Source organism: Peromyscus californicus, unplaced genomic scaffold (genome assembly GCF_007827085.1).
Source record: "Peromyscus californicus insignis strain IS unplaced genomic scaffold, ASM782708v3 Scaffold_19__1_contigs__length_69161282, whole genome shotgun sequence".
In the NCBI taxonomy this organism is placed as follows: domain Eukaryota; kingdom Metazoa; phylum Chordata; class Mammalia; order Rodentia; family Cricetidae; genus Peromyscus; species Peromyscus californicus.
Genome location: NW_026294491.1, coordinates 5,101,566 through 5,114,004, shown reverse-complemented (window position 1 = coordinate 5,114,004; position 12,439 = coordinate 5,101,566). Strand labels below are relative to the sequence as shown.

At 44.7% G+C, this 12,439-nt stretch overlaps 1 protein-coding gene across 3 annotated transcripts in view; it reads left to right on the top strand.

The window, feature by feature from the left end:
• Fkbp5 (FKBP prolyl isomerase 5) overlaps nt 1-12,439 on the top strand; it is an 84,569-nt gene that overhangs the window by 48,124 nt on the left and 24,006 nt on the right. For all 3 annotated transcript variants that reach the window (XM_052744411.1, XM_052744412.1, XM_052744413.1), the window contains exons 4-5: nt 2,678-2,820; nt 3,609-3,723. In XM_052744411.1, coding sequence (XP_052600371.1) covers nt 2,678-2,820; nt 3,609-3,723 — 258 coding nt within the window. The remainder of the gene's footprint in view (nt 1-2,677; nt 2,821-3,608; nt 3,724-12,439) is intronic.

Sequence of the window (12,439 nt, the reverse complement as noted above, 5' to 3'; positions counted from 1 at the left end):
CACAGGAGCAAGTTGGGTCAAGATCATGGTGGGGAAACCACAGAGACAGCTGACCCAAGCTGGTAGGAGCTCATGGGCTCTGGCCTGTCAGCTGGGGAACATGCATGGGACCCCAAACTAGGCCTTCTGAACATGGATGACAGTTATGTGGCTAGATCTCTTTGGGGAGACCCTGGCAGTGGGACCAGGACTTATCCCAGATGCATGAAATGGCTTTTTGGAACACATTCCCTAGGGTGAGATACCTTGCTCAGCCTTGACCAGTGTGTGTGGGGGTAGTCCTGCCTCAACTTAGTATGCCAGACTTTCTGGACTCCCCAAGGGAGGCCTTACCCTCTCTTGAGGAGTGGATGCAGGGTGGGATTGGGGGAGGGGTGCAGAAGAAGGGGAGGGAGGGGGAACTGTGATTGATATGTAAAATGGAAAAAAAACTTAAAAAAAGAATAGGCATGTAAAAATTTAATTCACAAACAAGCAAAAATTATATATATATATATATATATATATATAATTTAAAGGAAATTGACAATTCCCTTGGTTGCAAGGATTTCAGCGGTTTTAAAATTGTGTTCTCTGTGTTTCAATGTTTTCTTGGTATTGATTTTCAGAAAGCAGATCAGGGGAGGTGGTGTGGTGGTGCATACCTGTAATTCCAGCTCTGGAGAGGAGGAGGGCCAGGACAATGAGGGGCTGAGAGTTATCCTCGGAACTAAGGAGCTGGAGGTCAGCCTTGGATCCATGAGAACCTGTCTCAGTAATGACAGCAGTAACAATTCAAGTGTCTTCCTGTAGCAAAAAGGACTGCATTGCAGATTTCCTGGAAGGGAGAAGGGAAGAGTGTACTTTATATTGGTAGTCCCTAGCAGGCCCCTTGCTGTTTATTCATTGACCAGATATCTTGAGCAGGTGCATAATAGTGCACCCACCAGTACACAGGTGTTTTAGATCAACAGTTCTGTCGATTCCAGATAGTAGTTGGTTTGCTTCCTGGGATCAGGAGTGGTGGCTCAGGGTGTAAGCTGTCTGTCTTCGGATTATTAGGGTTATGGTTACTTGTTTTCTTGCTGTTCTGAAGGTGTCAGCAGTTGAACATACCTGCAGTGTTTGAAGAGTGTCAGTGACAAGAAAGCAACTTTAGTACAAGGCTTTCAGTCTCTCCCAGTGATTGCAGGCCGTTCTCAGAACTGAGTATGTGGATAGATACATTGATACAGTCATTTTGTAAAGGCACTTGGGTAATATTTGTTATTAAGATTGAACACCACCTAGGAATTTACACTCTAGTTATACTTGCATACAGTAGCTAGTCATACATCCTCATTACAAGATTGTTGGAAATGCATTTCTCAATAGGAGATTGTAGTACTATATAGCCATTAAGAATGAGGTAGGAGCTGGGTGGTGGCGCATGCCTTTAATCGCAGCACTCAGGAGGCAGAGGCAGGCAGATCTCTGAGTTCAAGGCCAGCCTGGTCTACAGAGTGAGTTCCAGTACAACCAAGGCTACACAGAGAAACCCTGTCTCAAAAAAAACTAAATAAATAAATAAATGAGGAGGGATGGTGAGATGGCATATGCTTCAGAGCCTATGATCGGAGTTGGATCCCCAGGACCACATGGTGAAGGAAGAGCACCATTGCCCACCAGTTTTTGCTTTCATATGCACACACACACAATAAGTAAAGTAGCACATTTAAAAAGAAGAATGAGGCTGGGTGGTGATGGTGCACGCTTTTGATCCCAGCACTCGGGAGGCAGAGCCAGGAAGATCTCTGTGAGTTCGAGACCAGCCTGGTCTACAGAGCGAGATCCAGGACAGGCAACAAAACTACACAGAGAGACTCTGTCTTGAAAAACCAAAAAAAGAAAAAAGAAAAGAAAAGAAATTACCTCAAATGTGTTTTGTTGTTGCTTAAATTCGCTGTTGTTTCCCAAACAGTTGAAGACTACTTACAATGAAACATTGTTTGTTTGTTTGTTTATTATGTGCATTGATGTTCTGCCAGAATGTACGTTTATGAGGATGTCAGAAGCCCTAGAACTGGAGTTACAGACATTTGTAAGCTGCCATGTCGGTGCTGGGAATTGAACCTGTATCTTCTGCAAGAGCAGCCAGTGCTCTTAACTGCTGAGCCATCTCTCCAGCCCCACAATGAGACATAGTTAATGCTGCACGGGATAAGAGCTATGAGTATTACCCAAGCATGGTGCACATGCCTGTCATCCCAGCATCCTAGAGGCAGAAGCAATCCAGCAGGAGAATTGAGAGGTCTAGGCTAGCTTATGCTACATTATGAGACTGACTCAAAAAAACAAACAACAACAACAAAACCCCAGCAAGCTAGATATGGTGGTGCATGCCTTTAATCCCAACACTCAGAGACAGAGGAAGGCATATCTCTGTGAGTTCAAGGCCAACCTGGCCTACAGAGTAAGTTCTAGGACAGCCAGGGCTACACAGAGAAACCCTGTCTCTAAAAACCAAAACCAAAACAAAACACCAGAACGAAAGCTTGTAAATGCTCGCAGTGCACAGGTAGCCTGCTGCAGTCCTGCAGTTGAGCCGCAAAGCTGAGTTTCTGGGACTGCCAAGAAAGGAAACATCCAGATTGTATAGTTCTTACGATTTGACAGATTCAATTTTTGTTTGACAGCGTGTTTTCTTGCTTTCTCTTAGGCCAGGTTATCAAGGCCTGGGACATTGGAGTGGCTACCATGAAGAAAGGAGAGATCTGCCATATACTATGCAAACCAGAGTATGCTTATGGCTCTGCTGGCAGCCTCCCGAAAATCCCCTCCAACGCATCTCTCTTTTTTGAGGCAAGTGTGTGTGTTGTCGACTTTCCAGCATGTGCTGTGTGCTGTAGCAGTGGGACAGCGGCTGTTTGCCACTGAGAACCCGCTCCAGCTTACTTATTTTGGAGCTTGGCTTCTTGAATTGTTTCCCACACACCCAGGGGATGTGCCTGTGCTTTCTTAGAAATGTGTCTCTGGCACAAAATGGGCATATCCAAACAAACAGAAGACACAGATTTAGAAATACAAGTTCTGCTCAGTAGGGAAGTAAGACATACTGAAAACTGACAGACCGGAAATGGTGGTGATGAGCGGTAAAATGGGAAGTTGCGAAGGTTTACAACTCTCTTCTAACCTCCATCAGGAGCAGTAAGTGGTAGTGTATTGTTTAGCCTGGGTTGAATTAATTACACATAACTGGTAAAACTTGATTTTTATATAACAAGGTAAAAGTACATCTTTAGTCAGTTGAAGGCCAGATTCTTAAGTTTTAGATTTGAGATGGAAACCTCATAAATCGGGGGTGGAAACTGGTAGCCTTGGAGTCAGACAAAATTGTTGTGCGCCAGCACCTTGTAGCTCTGGCTTTTTGCCCACAGGGCAGTTGTCCTAGTATTTCCTGTCTGTCTGTCTTGGCATGGCAGCCTCACAGGATGCTGTCCTAGACGCTGTCATTACACGGGGCTGTTTCCAAGTGTTGCAAAGTGCAGTGTTCTCTTTCTCTGCTCTCCTCTATCTTAGCCAGGGAGATAAAGGTGTAATTAAGAGTCTCATAAAATAACTCTTAAACTGGCTCTGGCCTTCCGTTCTAGATTGAACTCCTTGATTTCAAAGGCGAGGACTTATTTGAAGACTCGGGCATCATCCGTAGAATCAAGCGGAAAGGAGAGGGCTACTCCAACCCGAACGAAGGGGCGACGGTGGAGGGTAAGTCCTGCCGCTGGGGGCCAGTCCTTCCGTGGTGTGAGCAAAGTGTGGAGGCAGCTGTCAGATCTGCTTGTCAAAATAAACACGCTGTGGGCTGCAGACAGGGCTCAGCAGTGGGGAGAGCTTGCTGCTCTCTTAGAGGACCTGTGTTTGGTTCCCAGACCTACATCCAGTGACTCCACATTGACTACTAGCTCCAGTTCCAGAGAATCCAGCACCCTCTTCTGGTCTCCATGGTGGGGGGTGTGCATACTCACACACAATATTAAAAAATTAAAAATAAAATAATAAATGCATTGAATATATCTTTCAAGAACAGTTTCAGATTCAACATTCATCTAAACACTTCTTTTGCTAAATACTAATTTAATGTGTGTTCCAGGCATCTGGCAACATCTAGAAACTCAAAAATACATGTACAGTAGTCCTAGCTACCAAAGAATTCTCAGTCCCTAGATCCCTGGGAGGCATTTCTTTCTGTCTTTCTCACAGTAACCGTAGGAGGTGAGATTTATTATCCCCAGGTGAGGAAAACTAGTTCAGTGATGTCATATAACTGGCCCGAGATTGCAGGGCTGCAGAGCGGAGCTGTGGCTTGGACAGCTGTGTCCGTTCTGCATGGGGTAGCCTGGTATCAAGTACTGTTGTGCCAGTTACCAAGCCAACCTGGAGCTATTTTCATGTCTTATCTGAAGACTGGGAAACGGAGTTCTTCCCTGGGCACACTGCGGACTGATCGATTGCCACCTTACCTACCTACCTACCGCAGTATTTGCCCACCTGTCTGAGGACCAGGATGTGGCTTCATCAGTTTTGGGTTTTTTTTTTTCAGCATCTGCTGTGTGTCTGACACACACTGGGCAGTCCGTAAGAGCCTTCTGCACTGGAAGTGTTTGAAGGTGTGCTTACTGAGCTGATGTCTTCAGAAGGGAGTTGTGAGAAAGACATGCTTCCAGAAGAAACCGAGCCACTAAACAGGGATGTTTATAAAAGGCCCATTCAGAAGAAAGTTTACCTAAAACAACTAGAATAATCGAGTTTTCTTTTTAGCATGTCCATACTATTTAGACCTATATTTCACTACACAAGTCTAACAGTTCAGGTTTATTATTTTTTTTTTTTTGGTTTTTGGTTTTTCGAAACAGAGTTTCTCCATGTAGCCCTGGCTGTCCTGGAACTCACTTTGTAGACCAGGTTGGCCTCAAACTCAAGAGATCTGCCTACCTCTGCCTCTCTGGTGCTGGGATTAAAGGCGTGTGCCACCACACCCAGCTTCATAATATATTTTTAACTGGGGGTTTTTGACAACCAAATTAAAAGGAACCGCTTTCTCCAATTATAACATTACAAACCTGTGCCACTTGTAGAGGTGGCCTTGAAGCAGGTGAGACTAAACCTTGATTTGGGTAATTATTCAGTGGAAATCATATTTTTAACTTTGTTGGGAAAAAAAATTTGGACTTAAGCAAAGAATTGCAAACTGTTGCGGTCTGTTTTTCTCCTGGTATTAAGATCTTACGCATCCATAGGGTGTTTGTCAAAACCAGGAAGTTTATGTGGAGACTGCCTCCCAGGTTAGGTTTGCAGTAAGGAGACTGAGGTTTGGGAATACTGTGTGGGCGATGCTGTGCCCTGTTTAGTCCATCATCATCATCATCATCAAGAGGCACATGGTGTCATGGTGATTCCTGGGCTAGGGTAGTGTCTCCCATGCTTCTCTTCTGTCTCGTTAACCTTTGTAAGCGTTGTCTTCTGTTACATCCTCCCTCTACACTCACACCCAGTAGTGGGTTTTGCATACAACAGTTGTTACTATGGTATTTGATCTATGATAATTTTGTTTCCATTTCACATTTATTAGTTGGAATTTTACTGTAAGGAAGATCTGTCTCTTCTCCCGGTGTTTATTTGGCTGGTTTCTTTGGTTCTCTGGTGAGATCGTTTACTTGGTGTTCAAATTGTCTCAGGTTTGGCTATTGGAAATACCTTCCAGTGAGCTTTTCTCACCCCACTGCTGCATTTGTTGACTTTGCTCTTTGTGAAGAAGACTGTCAACTTTTTGTTCTGTCTTCCTCACTTTGTGACACTGTGACATGGCCTAGGCTCACTTGAAGGCTCCCTGTCCAGTCCTGGAATAAACCATCTTTCCAAGGAGCACTGTTTCCTTTCCTTGGAAATCAATATTTAGAAGCTGAGTCAGGTGCTCAGGTGTGTTTGGGTGGGGGTGGGGGGACGGGACTTCATGCAGACAGAGCTAGGAATGCACTTCAAAAATATAAACATCTGTGTGGATTTCTGTATCAGTTGCATATGTATTAAAACTGTGAGTACAAGGCTCGGCAGTTAAGAGCACTGGCTGCTTTTCCAGAGGACCCAGATTTGATTCCCAGCATGCACATGGAGGCTCACAACTGTCTGTAACTCCAGTCCCAGGGGATCTCAAGCCCTGTTCTGGCCTCTGAAGGCAACAGGCACACACTTGGTACACAGACATACATGCAGGCAAAATACCCATATACATAACAGATTCTTAAAGACCATGAGTACATACAGTTATACAGTTTCATTCAGCACCTCAAGTTTGTTCTTCCTTTGCTCGTCTAGAACTTTTTATTCCAGTAGATTTACAGTATATGTTTACATGCAGTCCTAGAACATACATCAAATTACTCCTAAACTGTCACACATTAAGATAATGCCAAAGAGTTTCTGGGTACAGTGGGGCTGTCGGACATAGGGTACACACGGGCTTTGGAGGTCATGCATACAGTAGGGTAGTCAGACACAGGGTACACATGGGCTTTGGAGGTCATGCATACAGTGGGGCTGTCGGACATAGGGTACACACGGGCTTTGGAGGTCATGCATACAGTGGGGCTGTTGGACATAGGGTACACACGGGCTTTGGAGGTCATGCATACAGTAGGGTAGTCAGACACAGGGTACACACGGGCTTTGGAGGTCATGCATACAGTAGGGTAGTCAGACATAGGGTACACACGGGCTTTGGAGGTCATGCATACAGTAGGGTAGTCAGACATAGGGTACACACGGGCTTTGGAGGTCATGCATACAGTGGGGCTGTCGGACATAGGGTACACACGGGCTTTGGAGGTCATGCATACAGTAGGGTAGTCAGACATAGGGTACACATGGACTTTGGAGGTCATTGATTGAACTTTTGAGTCTTGGAATTACTGCCTATTTTATGTCTCAGACACCTTTAAGAACCTTGAGCGTCTGGTTTTCTCATGTGTAAAATGGGACTGATTTTTTTTTTTTTCCTGTTTGAGTTGCTGTGACAGTGCAAAGGGGTGGGTACGTCCTGTGTTCTTTTCTTACCCTCTCCACTGTATTTACAGAACTGGTTTTGCTTCCTTTAACTGGATTTATGGAAAGGAACCCTTGACTCTTTCCATTTCCTATACCTAATCCTTGGTTAATTTGTCTCTAGTACAGTCTTAATTTTAATTTTGTATCTTCTTAATAGTGATAGTTTTGTTTTTTTTTTTTTTTTGAGGAGTGGATGGACTGAATGGAAGGCTATTAAATAGTAATCTTTTGTGCTGCATTTTAGGTTTGTAGAATTTATTTTTTCTCAAAATCTGCTTTTTACTTTTACCCAAATTCTCATTTTTTTTTCTTTTTTCTTTTTTGGAGACAGGGTTTCTTTGTGTAGCTTTGCGAAAAATTCTCATTTTTATGAATCAGTTATAGGTTCTGTTCTCCTGTGCCTTTTCTTGCCAAGTAAAATTACTGTCTTGTCATTTTTATTCGGTGTTGTCCTTTTCCATCATAAGGAAAAGTGGCTGCGTTCTGAGTGCTCTGTGTGTGGTGATTGCGATGACAGACACTGAGTCATCACACTTGAGCTTGATGGCCAGCGTGGCTGCACTTGTAAGCATGTGGCCTTAGAAGATCCTGTTGTGCTGTAGTGGAGCCCTGAGGAGCTCCCGTCTCTCTGCAAACTCCTCCTCTTTGGGAGTTGTGGTTGTGGGTGTTGGTGACAGAGTGACTGGAGGTGCTGGCTGTGGGGCGCTCTTTGCCCTGTACTTTCGGCTACATTTGAGTGCAGATGCCGACGGTGGACAGGGCTTTCGAGGGTGCAGTCCGACTGGAATCTCCTTCCCCTCTCCCCTCCTAACCCAGGAAATGATAGGTGGAGAGTGAGGGAGTTACTTTAAAAAGAGAAGCTCCTGGTGGTACATACCTTGAAACCCAGGTGGGAGGATCTTGTGGGTTCGAGGCCAGCCTGGTCCACTAGTGAGTTCCTGGATAGCTAGAGCTACATAGTGAGAACCTGTCTCAAAAAAATTTTAAAAAAAGAAAAAGAGAGCAGATCAGAAATTCAAGTTTATGTGAAATATAGAAAGTGCCAGGTGATGGTGCACACCTTTAATCCCAGGACTCGGGAGGCAGAAGCATGCGGATCTCTTATAAGTTCGAGACCAGCCTGGTCTACAGAGTGAGTTCCAGGACAGCCAGGGCTACACAGTGAAACCCTGTCTTGAAAAACCAAAAAATAAACAAAACAGCAACAAAAAAAATGAAATATATAAAGTAGATGGATTTAGACTGATGGAAACTGGATTCTGTAAATCCAACCCAAAGCAGGTGTTGAGAAGACCTCTGCAGAGGTCCATACCGTTCTTCTCAACAAGCTCGGGCAGAACTCCAAGCTCCCAGTCAGCTGGTGCAAGGGAGCCAAAACAGGCTATGGGGCAATCATCAGGATTGCTATAAACCAGTATGGGACAGCTGCACCAGTGAGCCTCTACTGTAGTCACTCAGCCTAGGCTCAGCCCATTGAATAACAGTCTCAAGGAGACTGGCAGAGGCAAAAAGTTTTTTAACTCCCAGGTGACTCTAGTTTGCAGCCAAGGCCTGAAAACTAACTGCCTGAGGATTTGTTACTGTGACTTGTGCTCAGAAGCTAGGCCTGACTCCAGACTGCAGCAAGGGAGAAGCCTCAGGAGACTCCAGGTGTTAGACCTGCACTACAGAACAGGAATAGAAGGTGTCCTGGAACTTCTGAAACAGATGTGCTGGGCGTGGCAACTCTCCACTGCAGTAAACAATGCTGGAGGGCTCAGTCTCTTCCCATACATCATCAGTAAGGCAGGGCATTCCCAGCTGTGTATATAGCTGCCTAATAAATACTTAAGTCTTCACCTATGTCCCTCGAGGTCCCCCTTTTGGGAAAAGGCCCCCATGTTGCCTGCTTAGAATAATAGCGGCAGGCAGGTAGCTGCAATCATCTGCTCCTCTGAACCTCCCTGGCTTATATGTGTAGACAGCAGGGATTGGTCAGCAGGGATGAAAGGTGGAAGGGAACTAGCAGAAAACACAGAGGGACTAAGACGCAGACCACTGTCTGTAGTTTAAGAGCTAATTCCAAACTCAAAACAAACAAAAACCCACCCAGACTTCAGAAATGGAAAGGAGGATAAGAAAGTCTGAAATTGATGTTCATTAAAATGGAAAGTCCAGAAGAGAGATGGACAGTTTCTCCACATCTAAATTGTGATCTGAGGAGCAGACAAGAGCATCTCAGGAGATGCGGGGGAAGAAAGAAAGGAAGATGTGGATGATGGAGGAGAGGCTAGAGAGTACCCCAGTCAGCCACAGAACAGGAAATCTGCCAGGGCAGAAGAGTTTTAAGACTTAAAGGGGACAGGTAATAGTGACAGGCAGGAAGAAGTAGCTTTTCATGTACCTATATCCTGATGAAATTGCTGAGTTCTTTAAAACTGTAATAGAATATGCTAGAAAGCTATCACACACAACTTATAAATGACTAGGGAAACACCAATCCAGCAAAAGAACACTAGCTGTTATCCATCGGACTGGAGCCCAATGCCTGGTACCCATGTTGAGTGATTCCTAACCATCTGTAACTCTAGCTGTAGGGAATCTAATACCCTCCTCTGCCTCCAAAGGTATCTGTACGCGCGCGCGCGCGCGCGCGCGCGCGCACATACACACACACACACACACCACATACACTTTTCTTTTTAAGCTGATAGGGGTGGTAGAACAGAGGGAGACAGACCCTTGGAGCTCATTGGCCATCCCGGGTAGCCAAATCAATAAATTTCAGGTTCTGTGAGAGACCCTGTTTTAAAAAAATAAGGTGGAGCCTAGTGTGGTGGCATATGTCTTTGATGTCAGTATTTAAGAGGCAGAGGCAGGTGGATCTCTGCGAGTTTGCCTGATCTACATAGTGAGTTCCAGGGATATCCAGGGCTACACAGTGAGACTCTGCTCAGAAACAAAAAATAAGGAGAGCCACTGAGGAAAACACGCAACACCAACCTATAGGGCCTTCACATGGCATGGAGGGAGGGAGGGAGGGAGGGAGGGAGGGAGGGAGGGAGGGAGGGAGGGAAGGAAGGAAGGAAGGAAGGAAGGAAGGAAGGAAGGAAGGAAGGAAGGAAGGAAGGAAGGAGACACCAGGGCTCAATGTCAAAATGTCATGACCAAGCTATTTGTTCCTTGTAAAGGAAGCAACAAAAACATACCAGAAATTGAAAATAGAGGAAAGGTTTCATGTATGTTTGTGCTGAAGTCTGAGAACTGTGAATGTTCTGGTTTGGCTGTTCACACGCTTTCCAAGTATTTAGTAATGTCCAACAAATGACTACAGAAAGAGATCACAGGTGCTTGAGGCCAGTTCATATGTTTTCACAAAATAGCTCAGTGTATTCTTGGTCAAAAATATGGTGTGTATTCTTTCTTATGTTTTAGATTTATCTAGAAAGTATCCCCAGATTTTTGAGTGAAATCATAATAGAAAATAGTCTGCTTTTTATTTAAATAGAAAAAGAACAAACCACCCATGCATCATTCATTTTAGGATAGTCATACAAAACAAAAGCTCTAGGTCAGTGATGGATTTGATAGCCTCCTGGAGCTTATTAAAATCAGAGTCCTGACTAATAGATTCAGAAAGGAAAATTCCTATAAATTAGTGAAAATTGCCGCCATTTCCTTAAAAGCCCTGTTTTCAGATTAGTCATTAAGTAAATACTTATTTTGGGGTCCTGATCTGTGTGCTAAGTGTTGTGGTATACAGAAGCAGAGGACAGCTCTGGCCCGGTCTGCTGGGAATCTTCCTTGTACTTGACAACTGTGGAGTCATCGGCGTGTTCTTTTTTTGGTGGTTTTTTTTTTTTTTTCTTTCTTCTTTTTTTTTTTTTTTTTTTTGAGACAGGTTTCTCTGTGTATCCCTGACTGTCCTGGAACTCACTCTGTAGACCGGGCTGACCTTGACCTCAGAGATCCAACTGCCTCTGTTTCCCAAGTGCTGGGATTAAAGGTGTGCACCAACACTGCCTAGCCATTAGGTACATTCTTACATGGGGTCCTAAAATATGTAATGCTGGGTGATTTACTACTAATATGGATGAACAGCCTTGTCTATCATTCCCTGAGTTCATTTCCATGTCCACACTTCATACAGTGTTTGCTTATGTGTGAATGAATGTCAGTTCTGTTCAGATGCTTTAATTTAGCACCTAATTGTTTTGTTTTCTTTTACATTAAAAAAAATTTGTTTTTATGCATGTGTGTGTTTTGCCTTCTTGTATGTCTGTGTACTACATGCATGTCTGGTGCCTGAAGAGGTCAGGAGTGGGTACCATATCCCCTGGAACTGGAGTTAGGGATAATTGTGAGCCACCATGTGAGTGATAGGAACTGAACCCAGGTCCTCTCCAAGTTCATCTAATAGCCGAGCCATCTCTCCAGCCCCTTGGCTTTCTTTGGAGACAAGGTCTCCTGTCCTAAGGCTGGTCCTCTTGCCTCTCTGTCTCTTGAGTAGAGTAGTGATTAGACTTCCCAAAATTGCACTTGCTGCTCTGTCCACTGTCCACTCTAAATTTTTAGTTCTTTATTTTGTGCAGTGTTGAGAATTATACCTAGTGTTTTGAGAGCACTGAGTAGACACTTTACTACTGAGTTGTATCACCAGGCTCCTGAGTACTTGATTTTTTTTAATTTCATTTCCTTCTGTTAGGTGGTGGTCTGCTTGAGACCAGGTCTCACTAGGTGCTCTGGTCGCCCTCCAACTCACTATGTAGCCCTGTCTACTCTCAATCGGGCAGTGATCCTCTTGTTTCTGCTTCCCAGATGCCACTGCGCTTGGCTTTTGATTTATCCTACAGTTAAAGTTAGCCGGTGTCACCCTCCATAGATGAAGACACTGAACGGCCTGTAGCCAGAGTTGTTAGTGGCAGAACGGGACTGATTAGTATCCAGGCCTGCTCCAGTTCTACACTGTTGTGAAGGGGACCGTGGTGAGATTGTAGATCTCTTCCATCCCAGTAGTCAAGTTCCATGCCTGCTGGTGGGAGTGTCTGTCTCACAGTGCTGCCCTCCCCCTGGAAGAGAGCAGAAGGGGAGGCAATCTGGGGAAATCTGACCACCACGCCTGATAGGAACCATGTCCTTGTGATCAGTGTGCCTTGCTGCTTTTAGAAACCTGACTCTGGTTGCTTTCTTGGGGCTTAACAGCATCCATTCTCTTGGAAACCCTGCTCTGTCAGGAAATGGACCCAGAGAAGCCCTTTCCACATGAATTAGGCAGTAGAGCCCTGCCGAGTGTGAGTGACCCGTCATAACCTGGTTTTCTTTAGCCAGATGACCAGTCTTTTCTAGTAGTAATGCCATTACAGCATTCCCATTCAGATCCCCATGACCCAGTCATTGTTTTGGG